This window comes from Bos indicus, chromosome 21 (assembly GCF_029378745.1).
Source record: "Bos indicus isolate NIAB-ARS_2022 breed Sahiwal x Tharparkar chromosome 21, NIAB-ARS_B.indTharparkar_mat_pri_1.0, whole genome shotgun sequence".
Classification (NCBI taxonomy): domain Eukaryota; kingdom Metazoa; phylum Chordata; class Mammalia; order Artiodactyla; family Bovidae; genus Bos; species Bos indicus.
The window spans coordinates 33,845,243-33,861,486 of NC_091780.1; the positions used below are offsets into that span (position 1 = coordinate 33,845,243).

Consider the following 16,244-nt stretch of genomic DNA (forward strand, 5'->3'; position numbering starts at 1 on the left):
CTGAGGGTCGGTCAGAGGAGCCTGAGCCCACACCAGCTTCTCTGGAAGCCACATCCTCCTGTACTGACGTACACAGGGTTTGCAATCAGCAAAGCCTCAGGAGTTCTTCTCCCCCATGCTGCTGCTAAACCACAAGCCCCAGACTCTACCTGCACTGCTCCTTTCCCAAAAGAAGTCCCTCACGTTTCCCCAGTGACTGCTCCCTTCCCAGAGCTGGCCCACTGTTTTCGCTCAGTCAGTGAGAAGCTCCTAAAAGCTCAACCCTGTCCCCCTGGCCTGTTCTCTGCCAGTACCACCATCAATAGTCCCAAGACACAAATCCAAATCACGAGAAGAACAGAGAGCAGAGGCCTTCCCCAAGGTCCATACGGGGTTTGGCGTGGGAAAGAATCAAGAATGAACCCTGGGCTCCCCTGGAGGTGCAGTGGCCAAGAATCGGCCTGCCAGCGCAGGGGACACGCGTTTGATCCCCAGTCCAGGAAGATTCCGCGTGCCTTGGAGCAACAAAGCCCCTGCACCACAACTACTGAGCTCACGTGGGGCAACCACCTAAGCCGGTTGACCTAAAGCTGTGCTCCCCCAGAGAAGCCAAGGCAATGAGGACTGCACCCTACAACGAGCCCCTGCTTACCTCAACTGGAGAAAGCTCACGTGCAGCAACCAAGACCCGAAACAGCCAAAAATAAGAATGAAATAAATTAAATTTAAAAAACAAAAAGAGAACGAACTTTTCCAAGTAGGACCTGTAGGTCACCAACCACAACCTCAGCACACCAGGACAAAACTTGCCCAGTTCAGGAGATGAATCATCCAAACTGGGTCAGGTCTCTTCTACCACCATTTTTTCTTTTTCAAGTTCAAAAGAAAACACTGGAAACAAGGTAGGACTCAAGAATCGTCCCCCCCCAACCCCAGGTTACACCACTGGCCTCTGGGACCGGTGCTCTTTCATTGTTTTTTCCAAATATGTGCATCAGTCATTTCCGTCATCCTGAGTTTTCACTGCAAGCTTCAGGTCACTCTGGTGACTTCTGGACCGTATTCTTGCTTCATCTTTGATTACTATGTCCTCCTTTCCATTTAACTGCTTCCCTATCTCCTTCAACAGAGGGCTTCCCTGGTAGCTATGTCAGCTTCTGGTCACTGTCTTCTTTTCCTTAAGGGACTACTTTCATTTCTAAGAACTTCCTGACTATCCTGGACGGTCTGCCCCTTAAGATCACCCCGATTAATTCTCTCTATTCTGAAATTTGAAAAGCTGCTTCCTGAAGAGCTAGTTGCCCTGCTCTCCCCTCTCTCCTAACTCTGCCCTGCTCTCCCCAGGCTCCCCAAACAGTCTGCCAGTTCTCAAAGTGAGGACTGTGCCTATGGCCAGCCTTAGAAACATCCCGTTTGGTGATGGCCCTGTCAGGGGCTCCCTCCTCCCTGTCAGCTCTACCCTTCACTTCCCTCTACATGCCCCTCACCGTCCCCCCGGGCTCCTGGGGGAGTTCCACCCAGGGGTCCAGGTAGGCCTCCCACCCTGGTCCACTGCTGCGCCTTGAGATTTTTCCTTTAAGCTCATCCCTAGTCTCTCTGGCTACCTTCCCAGGTTACACAGTCATTGTTAGGGAGCTTCTTGGGGTCAGTGTCTTTATATAGAGTTATGTGAAGAGTATGTGATGAGCCATCATTCCCAATGGCCCTCCCTTGACCCCTATAAAGCAGCCACCTCTCCTTGGCAGTGACCCTGGACCCAGTGTTGTCTGGCAGGCCCAGGCTAGTTTTTCTGGTTTTAGAGGGATGTCACTTGATATGATTCTTCAGTCCCATGGGCTTGTTCTTTCCTTTTCATTCACTCTGTAAAAAGGTTCTGGGAGCCAAGAGCTAGGCCCTAGGTTTCCATACACTTTTTTTTTTCTTCACAAAAAAGGCATGTCATGTTATCTTCCGAGATTCTAAATAACTTGGACTATTCATTCATTCACCCTGACCTTTCCCTCAGCAAATGCTAAGGAGCCTTGGCAGAGCAGAAACTCCTGAGGACAGAAACCCTCCGTGGCCTCCTCTTACACCCTTCTGGGTCCTGGGAGGAGCAGGGCTGGACATTAAAACGGTCTCTCACACACTTCAGAGTTCCTGAAAGGCAGCTCTGTACTTGGCCCCCTGGTGACAAACCTGCCAAGAGTTTCTGTCTTAATATTTTTAACCTGAGCCTCTGTGTGATGTGACCAAGGCGCGGCCAGGCCCTGTAGTATAAGCTGCCTACATTTTGCTTAGCATTTATGGAGATTCCTTCCGGAAACTAGTTGGAAAGTCTGGCGTTCTTTCTCTGTTGAAAACACATCAGCAGTCCCATCTGGGGCTCCTGGGGAGTCAGGGAGGGGAAATGGGAAACAGAATTTGGGGCGATTCCTCCACTTCTCCTGTTAGGCCCCTGGCCTGGCCCAGGCTCCTTCTGGAGCAGGTATCAAAGGAACCTGTGGAAAAGCATTTTCACAGCCACAAGATGAGATCAATCCCATGGCTTGAATGTCCACCTCCGCTCTCATCTCTGGCCTCTTCTCACTACAAGCATGAGCTAGAAGCACCCTTCCTCAAGTATAACAATCAAAAATGACATTGTCCAGGGTTCCCTGGGAGGCAAAACTGCCCCGATGGAGAACCACCACTCTACAGAAATCAGCTAACAAAACTCTCTGCAGTGAAGAAAACATGTCACATCTGTGCTGTCCAGTACGGCGGCCTCTAGCCACACACGGCTACTGAACACGTGAGGTGTGGCTGATGTGACAAGGGAACTGAACTTCTGGTTTTATTTCATTTTAATAATTTAAATTTGAATACAGCTAGTGGCTACTGTATTATATAGCACAGCTCTGGTATATACAAGTAGAGAAGAGCCCCAACTGGAACCCCTAGCTGAGTGGTTAGAAAAGAGCAGGGGTTCCTACAGGGCATGTGACTGTGGCTCCACAGGAGACTGACAAGGACTCTACAGAGGAAGCACCAGCCATGACCTGACCTGGCACAAGGCGAGGAGTCCAGAGCTCTGGTGGCTTGGTCCTCTGGCTGTCACACAGCAGAAGACCATGACACTGGGCCTCCCAGTGTTGACGCTGGCAGTGCCTGGGGCCTAGGGGCCAGCCAAGCAGCTGGCATGACCCTGAGCATGGGGGTGGCGGGTATACTGTAGACAAAAGGCTCTGGGTGCAGTCAGCACATGGGGCTGGGGGGAAGCTATGGAGGAGGAAGCCACATTAACAAATCCCCGAGGGAGTTCCGGTTGGCTGAGAGGGTGTTCCAGTGGCTCACAATGGTATCTCTCCACTTGACAGACATTTACTGAGCCCACTACACACATGGCAGCCAGAGCTGATAGGGGCTTAGGTGTCTGTCTAATGAGTGGGTGGTGATACATGACCCCTGACTACAAAGCAAGCCGGAGCAGGCAGTAGTTCACACCTGCCTGAGGGTTCTCGCCCTCACGGCTGTGGTTAGGTGCAGTAGAGAATGCCCATAAGCTGAGCTCCTCAAGGCCGCTTGCTGATGGTCGCCAAGAAACCTGGTCTTGAGCCCCAGTTCTGCCAGCCTACTGGCTGGGGGACCTCAGGCGAATGCTTTCTCTCTGGCCTGGTTTCCCTCCTGAGCCATGAGCCATCTGGACTATAGGGCCTCCAAGAGCCTCTCCAGCTCACTATACCATCCTAACCCTCTTGTGACCCATGCCCTTTCCCACCAAGCTCTGCCATTCTCTCCTCTGCCTCTAAACTGGCCTCTGGGGGAGCTGCTATTCTCGGCACACGGCCCTTCCTGCCATTCAAGTAAGACCAGGCTGCCAGTCTCTCTGTGCATGCGTGCTAAGTCACTTCACTCATGTCGGACTCTTTGCAACGCTGTGGACTGCAGCCCGCCAGGTTCCTCTGTCCGTGGGATTCTCCAGGCAAGAATACTGGAGTGGGTTGCCATGCCTTCCTCCAGGAGATCTTCCCGACCCAGGAATCGAACCCGTGTCTCTTAGGTCTCCTGCACAGGCAGGCAGGTTACCACTAATGCCACCTGGAAACCACTCAATCCCTCTGTGCACTTTCCTGACTAAAGAAATTGCTCAAGAATGAAGCTAGAGCAGCCAACTGCAGAGGCTCTCCCTCGGGACGCTGTTCTGGAGTATCAGAGAAGGACCCTGGTGCAGGAGCCCGGGGCTGGCTGCCTCTGTGGCCTGTAGAACTGACTCCCCGGGGGAGCAGGCCAGGGAAGGACGGGGCCAGCCAAGCCAGCGGAAGCCCAAATAAATGCCTCAGAGTGCTACAGCTGAACCAGTTTCCACAGCAGGACCACAAAGCAGGCAGGTGGTCCCTACCTGGAAAGAAAGGAAAACCTCAAACCAGGCCATGTTTCTTCTGCTCTCCTTTCCATGATGAGAAGTATTTAAAAAAAAAAAAAAAAAAAGGCATAAAATCACAAAAAACATTCCGTGATATCCCCAGCAAAAGCTCCACTGACTTTAAAAAATAAAATAAGTACACACAGAGGTTAGAAAATCAAAATAGAACAGAAGGACGTAAAATCCAAGTCTCCCGTCCTGCCCCCATCTCGCCACAAGGGTAACCACCTCCAGAGGGAAAATCGCAAGCAGTTAACCTAGACATGTGAACACACAAAAGGAATATTATATGCTAGCAGTGGGCAACACTTTTCTATAAAGGGCCAGACACTATTTCAGGCTTTGTCACCGCCACTGTACTCTGTAGTAGCAAGACTGTAGCATTTAGTTGTCGGTGTTGGTCTAAGTTGTGTCTGACTCTTTGTGACCCCATAGACTGTAGCACACCAGGCTCCTCTGTACTCCACTATCTCCCAGGGTTTGCTCAAATTCATGCTCATTCAATCGGTGATGCTATCTAACCATCTCATCCTCTGCTGCCCCCTTCTCCGTGGGCCTTCAGTCTTTCCCAGCATCAGGGTCTTTTGCAAATGAGTAGACTCTTTGCATCAGGTGGCCAAAGTATCAAAGCTTCTTCGGCTTCAGCATCAGTCCTCCTAATGAATATTCAGGACTGATTTCCTTTAGGATTGACTGGTTTGATCTCCTTGCAGTCCAAGGGACTCTCAAGAGTCTCCTCCAGCATCACAATTTGAAAGCATCAAGCCTTCATGGTCCAACTCTCAAATCCATACACGACTACTGGAAAATCCATAGCTCTGATTATATGGACGTTTGTCGGCAAAAATGATGTCTCTGCTTTTTAATATGCTGTCTAGGTTTGTCAGAGTGAACAAGCGTCTTAATTTCATGGCTGCAGTCACCATCTGCAGTGATACTGGAGCCCAGGAAAATAAAATCTGTCACTGCTTCCATTTTTTCCCCCTTCTATTTGCCATGAAGTGATGGCCATAGGCAATACTTAAATGAATGGGTATGGATGTGTCCCAATAAAATGTTACAGACACTGAAATCAAATTTTATATAATTTTATGTGTCACAAAATATTTTTCTTTTGATTTTTTTCAACCATTTAAAAAGGTAAATAGTTTATATTTGTATGGTTTACAGGCCATACAAAAACAGACCACAAGACTGCGGCCAGCGGGCCACACTTCGCTAACCTCAGCACCTTGCTCGTTTCACCTGTATCCTGAGGACTGCCCCACAGCAGCACATGAGATCCACCCAGGCTCCTGAACGGCTGCCCTGGATTCCATCAAGAGGTTGAACCATAACTGGCTCACAGTTCTACTGCTGGATATTTGGTGTGTTTCCGTTTTGTTTTATAATTATAAACGGTGCTAAAATGAACATGCTTGTACATTTAGTGAGCTTCCGTAACCCTACAGGGTTCAATCCTATGGGTGAATCAAGGCCCGTGACCATTTCTGGTTTCTCCAGATATTGCCCAAACAGTCCTCCAGAAAACCAGAAAAGATTTCATTCTGCACATATGCAGGCCCTCTTCCCTCAATTCTTAACAGACCTGAACTTCCTGACAGGCATTCTAGAAACTTAAGGTTCTCTAAGCCGAAGCTCTGCCAACTTCCTGGGTGGGAGATTTCCTCCACTTTCAAAAATGCTCTTCTGGCTTTCAGCCCTGCTGACACCTGCTCAGCAAAAGCAGACAGAGGTGTCTGTCTTCTCCATAGTGAGGAGGGTGCCAACCAAAGGGCACAAACTGACTGAGCTGACTGCTCAATTACAGGACAATTATAGAATGCTAAACAGCCACAGCCCCTACATCCCAGGACCTTCTCTTAGGCTGCCTTTGGGTCCTAGGCCTTTCTGCCCTCACGTCTAGAATCTCCTAGCCCTGACGCCAGGAGAGACGTTAAAAATGAATCAGTTGATTATCCAGCCCCCACTTTACTGCAAGGATAAGAAAACTGAGGTCATAAAAAAGATCTGACCTGCCCAGAGTCAGCGTGAGAAATCCTCTGTGCACAGCAGCCTCTCTCGAGGGAGGGCTGGCCACCCCCCACATCTAGCTCCTCCCACCTCTCAGACAGGCTCCAAGGCTTCTCTGCAGGTGGCCACTCTGGATGCCGGCTGGTGTGTGAGGCATCAGTCCAAATTCCTTCCTACCCCTCACTCCCTCAGCCTCCCCGGTCTGGCTCCAGGTCAGCGGTCCTCCTGGGAAGTCTGAACATACTGCTGAATCAGCAGTTGTGAGCCAGGTCTGTAGAATCACCCAGCTCCTTGCCGCCCACAGCCCAGCTGCTTTTGCGAGCTGTTTGCTGGTCAAAATCTAGGGATCCCCAGGGAGCTCAGGAAAGCATGTGAACGCATGACTTAGGCAAAGAGTTGAGGAGGACTGGCCCAAGGCACAAAGACTACTCCTGGGGGTGACTCAGAAAAGGGGCACTGGGGAGATCAGTACCATCAGGGAGTAGGGGGCAGGGTAGGGGGGAGGGAGGGCCAACACAAGGCAAGCAGGGATCCCCCGTGGGTTACCCACTGGGCCACTCTAGATGTCTACCCACAGGAAGGGAGGGCCATGGGCCCCCCCACATCAGCAGATAGACGATGGCTCCACGGCGCCTCCCACGTGGGCTGTCTCAGCAACCCCAACACCCCACACAAGTGGCTGCCCTAAAGGACACGACGACGAGGGAAGAGGACAGGGTGAAGGACAGGAAACAAACACCGTTAAGTGCTTCCGTGTGCCAGGAGCTGTGCCTAGGCGTTGGCGCAAGACGCCAAGTTCCTTCAGCTCTACCCCCCTCCCCCAGCCTTGACGGCAGCCCGAGGGGATGGGTGACAGTCCTCATCTTTATTTTAAAATGACAAAGGCAGGCCCCCAGAGGCTAACTCCGGGAGTCCTCCCTGCTAGATCACTGCCCTTCTGGAGTTGTTCAGCTTCAACTCCAGCTGGAGAGGGGGCGCCAAGTCCTGTTCCAGACGTGGCCTTCGGGCAACAGAGGCTAGACTAAAAGGCCAGGGGTGGCTGGAAAGCCTCCCTGCTCCAGGCAACCCTCTCCTCACACCCGGATAAATGCTGGCCGAGTGGGATGGCAGGAAGCCATAGAGCTGCCATTTCCCTCTGCTCTGAGGCTGCCCATCTGTTTCCTGGGATAGGACTCCCTGCCCCCACCCGGCCCCAGGCCGGAAATTCACTTGCTCTGGGGCTATGGGAAAAGGGAACTGCATGGCTCCCTCCCTCCCCAGAGGGCAGCGGCAGAGGCTGCCTCCCGCCCTCAAGGTTCTTGCTGGCCAGCTCCTACTGAGGGTTCTGGGCACACAAGGAGGGGGCAGGCCAAAGTGGTTCCTGCCCCACCAGCACCACTGCCCAGCCTCAGAGCAGCCACAACACCCTCCCCTCTTCTGGCCTGACTGGCATCCCTGGCTGCCTGGAGGGTGAGGTAAGGGGGTGACTTTCTGGGTATAAGCTTGTGGAAAGTTTAAAAAAAAAAAAAGTTTCCCGCCCCTGCCTGTGAGTCACGACATGGTCATCTGCAAGTGAGCACTGCCCCCTGCTGGACGCTTCGGGTACAGCCACCTGTGTCACCCTGACTTAGATGCTGAGCAGACATAAGCAAGGAAAAAGCACACCCTGCGCCCTAGCAGTTTCAGTTCAGTTCAGTTCAGTCGTTCAGTTGTGTCCGACTCTTTGCGACCCCATGAATTGCAGCACGCCAGGCCTCCCTGTCCATCACCATCTCCCGGAGTTCACTCAGACTCATATTCATCGAGTCAGTGATGCCATCCAGCCCTCTCATCCTCTGTCGTCCCCTTTTCCTCCTGCCCCCAATCCCTCCCAGCATCAGAGTCTTTTCCAATGAGTCAACTCTTCGCATGAGGTGGCTAAAGTACTGGAGTTTCAGCTTTAGCATCATTCCTTCCAAAGAAACCCCAGGGCTGATCTCCTTGCAGTCCAAGGGACTCTCAAGAGTCTTCTCCACCACCACAGTTCAAAAGCATCAATTCTTTAGCGTTCAGCTTCCTTCACAGTCCAACTCTCATATCCATACATGACCACTGGAAAAACTATAGCCTTGACTAGATGGACCTTTGTTGGCAAAGTAATGTTTCTGCTTTTCAATATGCTATCTAGGTTGGTCATAACTTTCCTTCCAAGGAGTAAGCGTCTTTTAATTTCATGGCTGCAATCACCATCTGCAGTGATTTTGGAGCCCCAAAAAATAAAGTCTGACACTGTTTCCCCATATATTTCCCATGAAGTGATGGGACCAGATGCCAGGATCTTCGTTTTCTGAATGTTGAGCTTTAAGCCAACTTTTTCATTCTCCTCTTTCACTTTCATCAAGAGGCTTTTTAGTTCCTCTGCACTTTCTGTCATAAGGGTGTGTCATCTGCATATCTGAGGTTATTGATATTTCTCCCGGCAATCTTGATTCCAGCTTGTGCTTCTTCCAGCCCAGCGTTTCTCATGATGTACTCTGCATAGAAGTTAAATAAGCAGGGTGACAATATACAGCCTTGATTTACTCCTTTTCCTATTTGGAACCAGTCTGTTGTTCCATGTCCAGTTCTAACTGTTGCTTCCTGACCTGCATACAGATTTCTCAAGAGGCAGGTCAGGTGGTCTGGTATTCCCATCTCTTTCAGAATTTTCCAGTTTATTGTGATCCACATAGTCAAAGGCTTTGGCATAGTCAATAAAGCAGAAATAGATGTTTTTCTGGAACTCTCTTGCTTTTTCCATGATCCAGCGGATCTTGGCAATTTGATCTCTGGTTCCTCTGCCTTTTCTAAAACCAGCTTGAACATCTGGAAGTTCATGGTTCATGTATTGCTGAAGCCTGGCTTGGAGAATTTTGAGCATTACCTTACTAGCGTGTGAGATGAGTGCAATTGTGTGGTAGTTTGAGTATTCTTTGGCATTGCCTTTCTTTGGGATTGAAATGAAAACTGACCTTTTCCAGTCCTGTGGCCACTGCTGAGTTTTCCAAATTTGCTGGCATATTGAGTGCAGCACTTTCACAGCATCATCTTCCAGGATTTGAAATAGCTCAACTGAAATTCCATCACCTCCACTAGCTTTGTTCAATACCCCACAAAACTAGCATCACAAATGGTGTCAAAGGTCATGTGTGGTTCCCCAGCTTGGTCAAGATTCTCTTCTTAACCAAACATTAGTCAGCCTCTTTTGAGCCACTTTGCAACTAGGCCTGTCCCCAGGCTTCATCCTCCTAAGCACGATTCCTGCTGCTACACTGGTTTACTAGCCAGAATCTCACACCCTCGCTATGTGATCAGTCTGGATATCTCAGCAGGCTTCTCGTTCCCCAACACTCCCTAGATGATGTCTGATCACCTGGGCTGCCTTCAGAGAGAATCAGCCAGGACAGTATGCTAAAATCTCCCTTAGCCTGATGTTTCTTCTTAATTTTACAGACATACACACACACCACTCTTGGCTACTAAGCTTCACTTTTCCTTGCTGTATTCATAATTAAACCCAATTCTATACTGAGGTCTAGTTTCCCTTATCACAATAGTTTTCCTGAATAAAATCCCACTTCTGGTCTTTCTTTAATACATCAAGTGAACAAAACCACATGGGCTGAGGCAGGCTAGGAAGGCTTTTATGTGAAGTGCTTGTGAAGAAACTGAAAGGGCAAGGGAGAGTAGGGAGGGCAGCACAGCCTGGAAGGGGCTGGCCCAAAGGAAAGGCCACCAGGGGCTACTAGAAGGAGACAGACCAACAAAGGGCCTAGGATATATTAAGATGTGGGGTTATCACCTGTTGGCTTTCACATTTTTTAAAGCCTTCAACTTTTCCCACAAAAGAATCTGCCCTGGAACCCCATACGTAAAACTGATTAATGATGAGGTGACCTGACCAAAGGCAAGGGGCTAAGCCCACTACCTCTGGCACGCTGTGGTGGTCTCTGGGCATCTCTGGGCACCTGAAGGAGCAAAGTTTGAAACCAGAGCTGCAGGCAACAGGGAGTCGCTAAGGTTCCCATGCATTTGGACTGACAGGACAGCCACGGTGTCCAACAAGGAAGGAGGACAGAGCAGAAATGTCCAGGATGGAGTGAAAGCAGAGGCAGGGAGCCCATGGCCACCAGGGGGCGCTGAGAACTTGCCACACTTCTCCAGCCAGCCCTTTTCCACACCAGGACCTCAGGGAACCGAAGGTCAGTGTTTGGGAAGCCAAATCCTCCATTCACCAGTGCTCCTTTCCCAGTCTCCACTCACTCTGTGTCTATCTAATCTAGTTTCTGGTTATACTGTTCCACTCATCCCTGTCTGCTGCGTCCCCTGCATATCAATGCACACAGAGGACTTCCACAAACACCATGATTAAGGAAAACCCTGTGTACTGCACAAAAATGGGCTGGCCCCAGCACACCAGCTCTCTAATGTCAGAGGCTGTCTAGTAAGGATACTCACATCAGGAATGTCCAAAAGCTTAGACACCAGAAGAGGCAACTTCAGGGCTGCAACACTCCCAGTGACTCCCACAAGAACACGGAACTGTCTTCTCAAGGGTGCAGCAGCTGAACTTGTGGCCCTTGGTTCCATCTGGGGTCCAGTGGCTTCGAGTCCTGGGAGCCTGCCAGAATTGGGCTCCATAAAGCTCTGTCAGGATTTAGGATCTAAAAGCAGAACAGGGCACCTGCTTCATTCATACATTCAACCAAAATGTATTGAGCACCCTGTGTTAGATGCCAGGCCAGATGCTGGGGTTCCCCAGGGGTCAATAATCCCAGATTCTTGGAGCAGTTTGATGAGGTCAGACACCCCTACCCCACATCAGTCACACTGTAATATGGTCAGTGCCAAGTAGTCAGAAACCTAAAAAAAAAAGTAACATTCAGGTTGAGTCCTGCAGTACGAGGAAGTTTTTCAGAGAAGAAAATAACTTCACAAGAAGAGCAATCTTGCAAAAGTAAAGAGGCCTGAAGGAGGGTGGCAGGTCTGGGGAACAGAGAGTAGCTTAGCAGTGAGGACAAAGTGTGATGAGGGGGCACTGGGGTGGGCAGGAGGTCAGGCTGCAAAATCAGGTCAAGGACTAAGTGTCAAGGGCAGTGAGGGCCGGGGTGGGGTTTCATTTTAGAAAGACGGTGCCAGTGCTGGTAAGGAGTCTGGAGGGCACCTTGGTGGTGAAGAGACTAGAGGGGGTAGACGAAGAAGGAGCCACTGCCGTGGGCTGGGCTAACTGAAGACTGGCAGGGCAGGTTCCAGGGGTGCCTATGGGGTGGACCCTTAGGCAACAAAGGGGTTTGGGTGCTCCAGGGAGGGATTTGCCTCTCTGTCCCTTTCCCTGTGGATTAGGCACCACCCTACAATTCCATGGCCAAGAAGAGACAAGCATAAAAAGGATAAAGGCCACCCCATGAGACTAGCTGCTTGGTCTCTTCCTCTGGTCCCCAGATGTTGTTAGAAGTGATTGTTTATGATAATATGGCTGATGGATGCATCGAATCCTACACTCTGGCAGGCTGCACCAGCAAAACATACTCATTCCATCAGCAACAGTCATCAAGGGTGATCACACCAGGCAAAAGAATTGTGGAAGACACAGTTGCTGCCTTCAGGGAATCTGTGCATGGACAGAAGACAGAAGTCACACCTGAAATCATTTGAGATGGGTCCTTCTCTGGGATGGACCTTTTCAGTGATCACTGATTCCATTTGGACATCAGTTTCCTTGCCTTTCAGTCCCCACTTTCCCATGGCTACCACCACCAGCAAGCTCCCTGAATGTCTGACCTGGTTTAAACACCAACCACTAGGCAGGTATCAGGCCTGTGGTAGGTCCTGAACATCTGCTGAATGGATCATCACCTGTACCCTCTGAAGCAGAGCTGGGCAGAGAACAGAAGCCTGGCCTGTGAATCAGGAGCCCTGGGCCCTGTCCTTGTGCTCTTGACCTGCTGTGTAACCTTGGCTCAGGGTCATTCCCTCCCTGCACATCTCTTCGTTGAATAATGCAAAGACAGGACCAGGCGATCTCTGAAGCTCCTCCCATCAGCAACCTTCTGAGTCAATGCATGAAAGACAAGAGGTAAGCAACTCTCTGTACAAGGGTATCCTGGGACATGTACTCAAAGGGTAGAATCAACAAGGGGAAGGGACCCCAAGGCAGACCCTGAGGAAGAAGTCCAATGAGTCACTCAATGGCTACTTATCTGACTGCAACCCATAAGGGCTCCCTCTTTACTCTACAGGTCCCTTGGCTCCTTAGGGCCCCCTTGCCCATTTTTTACCTTTAAGACTCAGACACATACCCATATGAGTTGAGGACCATGTTTGGGTTGATTATACCACTCTTATCTGGAAGGGTCTCCCAGGGGCCCAGACCCTTCTCAACAGAGGTTAAGCACAGGCTAGTTTCCTAGAACAAGACATCCCCCCAAAGTTCCATTTGCCAGCAATCTCAATCTCTGCTCTACATCAGGGCCTCAGCCAGGGCCATGCTTGCCCACAGCAGAACTGAGTCTACTCTAAGGCCCGGAGAACCGTGTTGGCAGCTGCCAAGACTAGAGGGCCTATCAGCCAACTTCTTCCCAGAACTAATCTGTGTGCTGATCAGCATCCAGGAGGAGGCACATTCTCAACTCTTCAGAAACACCCACCTGCCAAATCCCAAACCTTGACCCTTGACCCTATCACACAACTAGGGCTAGGAAAAGAGAGATTCCTGCCAAATCAGAAACTGAATTTAAAATCTCCTGGTGGCTCAACAGTAAAGAATCTGCCTGCAATGCAGAAGACTGCCTGCAAAGCAAGGGATGCAGGATCGATCCCTGGGTCAGGAAGGCCACCTGGAGAAGGAAAATGGACAAAATCTCATGGACAGAGGAGCTTGGCAGGCTACAGTCCATGGGACTGCAAGAGTCGGACATGACTTAGCGACTAAACTACCACCACATCAAACTGATATCATTCCTAAGGAACAGGTTACTGAAAGCAATCAGTTAAATCTGGGGCAGGAATTCATGCTGGTGACTTCAACTGCTTCCCCACAGCAGGTGGTACAGCCCAAGATTTCCTATTAATACTTAGCCTGCTAAGCAATCTTTGTTAAGGACCAAACCCTAAATATCTTTCTAGAAAAGAAGGGGGAGGGGCAATATGTACTTGAGGATTAGAGAGTAGATAATTTAACCAACCTCTGAAAGCAAGGTCAAATCAGCTCAAACTGCCAGTCCTGTGGAGGGCAACAGTTGGCAGGAGTTCTTTATGTTTACTCTCAAAGGTTGCTGTAGACAGCACCTCATCTTCCTGAGCTCTGCTTGACTCACAGGAACTCTTGAGCAGCAGAAAGAGCTGGTAAGCAGAAAGGCCAAAGGGCTGAAAGCTGTGATTACTGAGCCTCGAGCTCCCAGGGTGCCAGCCATGCAGGTAGCAACATGCATGCAGCCACAGCCAGAAAAATGACAAGCTTCTCTGTCCTTTGAGAAAGACAAGGCCAGACAGAGTAAAGAGCCTCAACTTGTGGCCGCCTTGTGATGTGTAAGTCTCCTTTTCTGATGAGTTTAATTAGGGCAGAGTTAAGTAAAAGTTTCCAGAATGCCTGCCAATCACAATATGGGCAAGTGTGGAGCCAGGGCAGAACCAGGGCTTTAAAAAATCCAGACTGTGGTTTCAGGCCAGCCCAGACACAAACAGGAGCTGGGGTCCAGAAAAAAGAACCGAATTTGGGTGAGTGGGCAGGGAACTCAGGACTCTCTGGCCTGACGTCAAAGTTCCTCACCCCTGGCCCCAAGATTACGCTCTTCCCTTATCTCCCACCAGTCAGTACAACTCTGCCCAAGTAACACCTGCAGCTCCCACTAGTGGCACTCCTCCCCCAAACCCAGGCATTAAAAGCCGTGGCACAGCCGCTGGAGCACTTTAAATCCTTCCTTCAAGGAAAGGCAAGGAGCTCTTCAGGGAGAACTCAAGGTCTTGACATTCTGCTAAGACTGCTCTTCTCTCAAACCACAAGCAGGCAGGCTTGACTCTGCAGCTCCTGGCATCCTTCCTCAAGGCCACAAGTTGGGGACACATTACATTCAGGCTTCCCAGGTGGTCCTAGTGGTAAAGAACCCACCTGCCAATGCAGGAGATGTGACAGATGCAAGTTCAATCCCTGGATGGGGAAGATCCCCTGGAGGAGGGCATGGCAACCCACTCCAGTATTCTTGCCTGGAGAATCGCATGGACAGAGAAGCCTGGTCCATAGGGCTGCACAGAGTCCAACAGGACTGAAGCGGCTTGGCACTCACACATTAATATTACATTCACACGTGGGGCTACTAACAAGGGAGTGACTGGGCACTGCTACCTCTCAGCCACCAGGAGAGATGAGGACAACTTCTGCTCCAAGGTACCCATCACTTCCCCAACTTGGGAATCTCTCCTGCCTATTACCTGGCACTGGCCTCCAATACTTCAAACTGCAGCACTTAAGTTTTTCTCTGACAAAATTTGGCCTCACTCTCACTTTTTAATGTCATTCAGCACTTTTAGGTGGAGCCAGGGGATAACTGCAATATCCCAGGGCTTTCCTTTTTCTATTGTATCAACTTGTAAAATGGTTTGTACTTGGGGCCATCCCCTTTCCTTTTGGAAAATAGGCTCGAGGTTTTTGTTTGTTTCTTTCTTTAAGGCAAGAGGTAAATGTGGGTAACCGATAGGGCTACCTTTTAAACTAGATTAAAGGGCCACCTTTTAAACTAGATTAAAGGGCCCTAGGCAACTGCAGAAGAGCATAAAGCAGGGATGGGAGAGCACACACAGAAATGCACCACTTCATAGTATACCTACGGCTGATTCATGCTGCTGTTTGGCAGAAACCAACACAATATCGTAAAGAAATTATCCTTCAATTAAAAATAAATTAATTAAAAAAAATAAATGCCCCACTTCAGGATGGAGCTGGGAACAGGTCCATAGCGCTCCGGACCCATAGACTCCACAGCCCTTACACACACACACACACACACACACAGAACTGGAGCTCAGCAGCGGACACACACATACACACACACTGCTACAGACCCGCAGCGGCGAACAAAGATTCTTGGGCACCAATAGGAAAGGGAGGACACGCATGGACACACGCACCCACATACACGGAAACTGAGGTCACACAAAGAGGTCAAAGTCGCCAACGAAGCTTCCCCAGCCTCCTGCTTGCCCCACCACTGGAAGGCAGCCCTGGTTCCCCCAGCCTCCTCACCCGCGCCAGGCGCGTCTCGGAGCAGCCCCAAATATCGCGGTATCCCGGTCGCCCCTCCCGCTGATTCTGACTGGTACGCAACTTTACGGCTGTCGGAGGCCGCCTCCGCGACCGCGTAGCCTTCTGGGAGTTGTAGTCAACTTCTCAGCCTTCCAGGAACTGTAGTGCACTCGGGGAATCCCGCGGAGAACACCGGTTCCCAAGTTGTTGGTATTTCCTGTTTTCATCTGGGCCTGCCAGTTGTCTGACCTCTTCATCCCCCAGCCCCACCCACACTGCTTATCACTGCAGTACTTAATACTTTTACTGAGCCTATCTTCTATGTTTTTTAATTTTTTTAATTAAATATTTTTTTTGGCTGTGCCAGGTCTTAGATGCTGCGTGCGGAATCTTTTAGTTGCAGCGTGGGGGATCTTTAACTGCAGCATGTGAACTCAGCTCTTCCTCAGGAAACTCAGAACTCCTAACAGGCAGAAGGACTCTAGCAATTCCAAGGCTGCCTCAGAGAAAGAACTACACAGAAGTGGGTGACTTTTGACCTCTGGGAACGACAGGCGACAGGCCCGCTGGGCCCACCCTACTTCCATGCCCCACAGCCCACGGTGCGGCTCCTGTACACAGGCCCTCATGAAG

The 16,244-nt window shown here is 50.3% G+C and overlaps 1 protein-coding gene across 10 annotated transcripts in view; it reads right to left on the reverse strand.

Annotated features, from left to right (window-relative positions):
* Window positions 1-15,745, reverse strand: part of PPCDC (phosphopantothenoylcysteine decarboxylase) — a 41,341-nt gene extending 25,596 nt beyond the window's left edge. For 4 of the 10 annotated variants that reach the window (XM_070775367.1, XM_019983873.2, XM_019983871.2 and 1 more), the window contains exons 1-3: window positions 15,505-15,612; window positions 13,558-13,714; window positions 10,832-11,037 (exon numbers count right to left, since the gene is read on the reverse strand). In XM_070775367.1, coding sequence (XP_070631468.1) covers window positions 10,832-11,014 — 183 coding nt within the window. In that variant the 5' untranslated portion in view covers window positions 11,015-11,037; window positions 13,558-13,714; window positions 15,505-15,612. Of the gene's footprint in view, window positions 1-10,831; window positions 11,038-13,557; window positions 13,715-14,480; window positions 15,455-15,496 lie in introns of those variants that run through there. The other 6 variants (XM_070775368.1, XM_070775369.1, XM_070775370.1 and 3 more) reach the window with 6 other exon arrangements.
* Window positions 15,746-16,244: the final 499 nt, after the last annotated feature.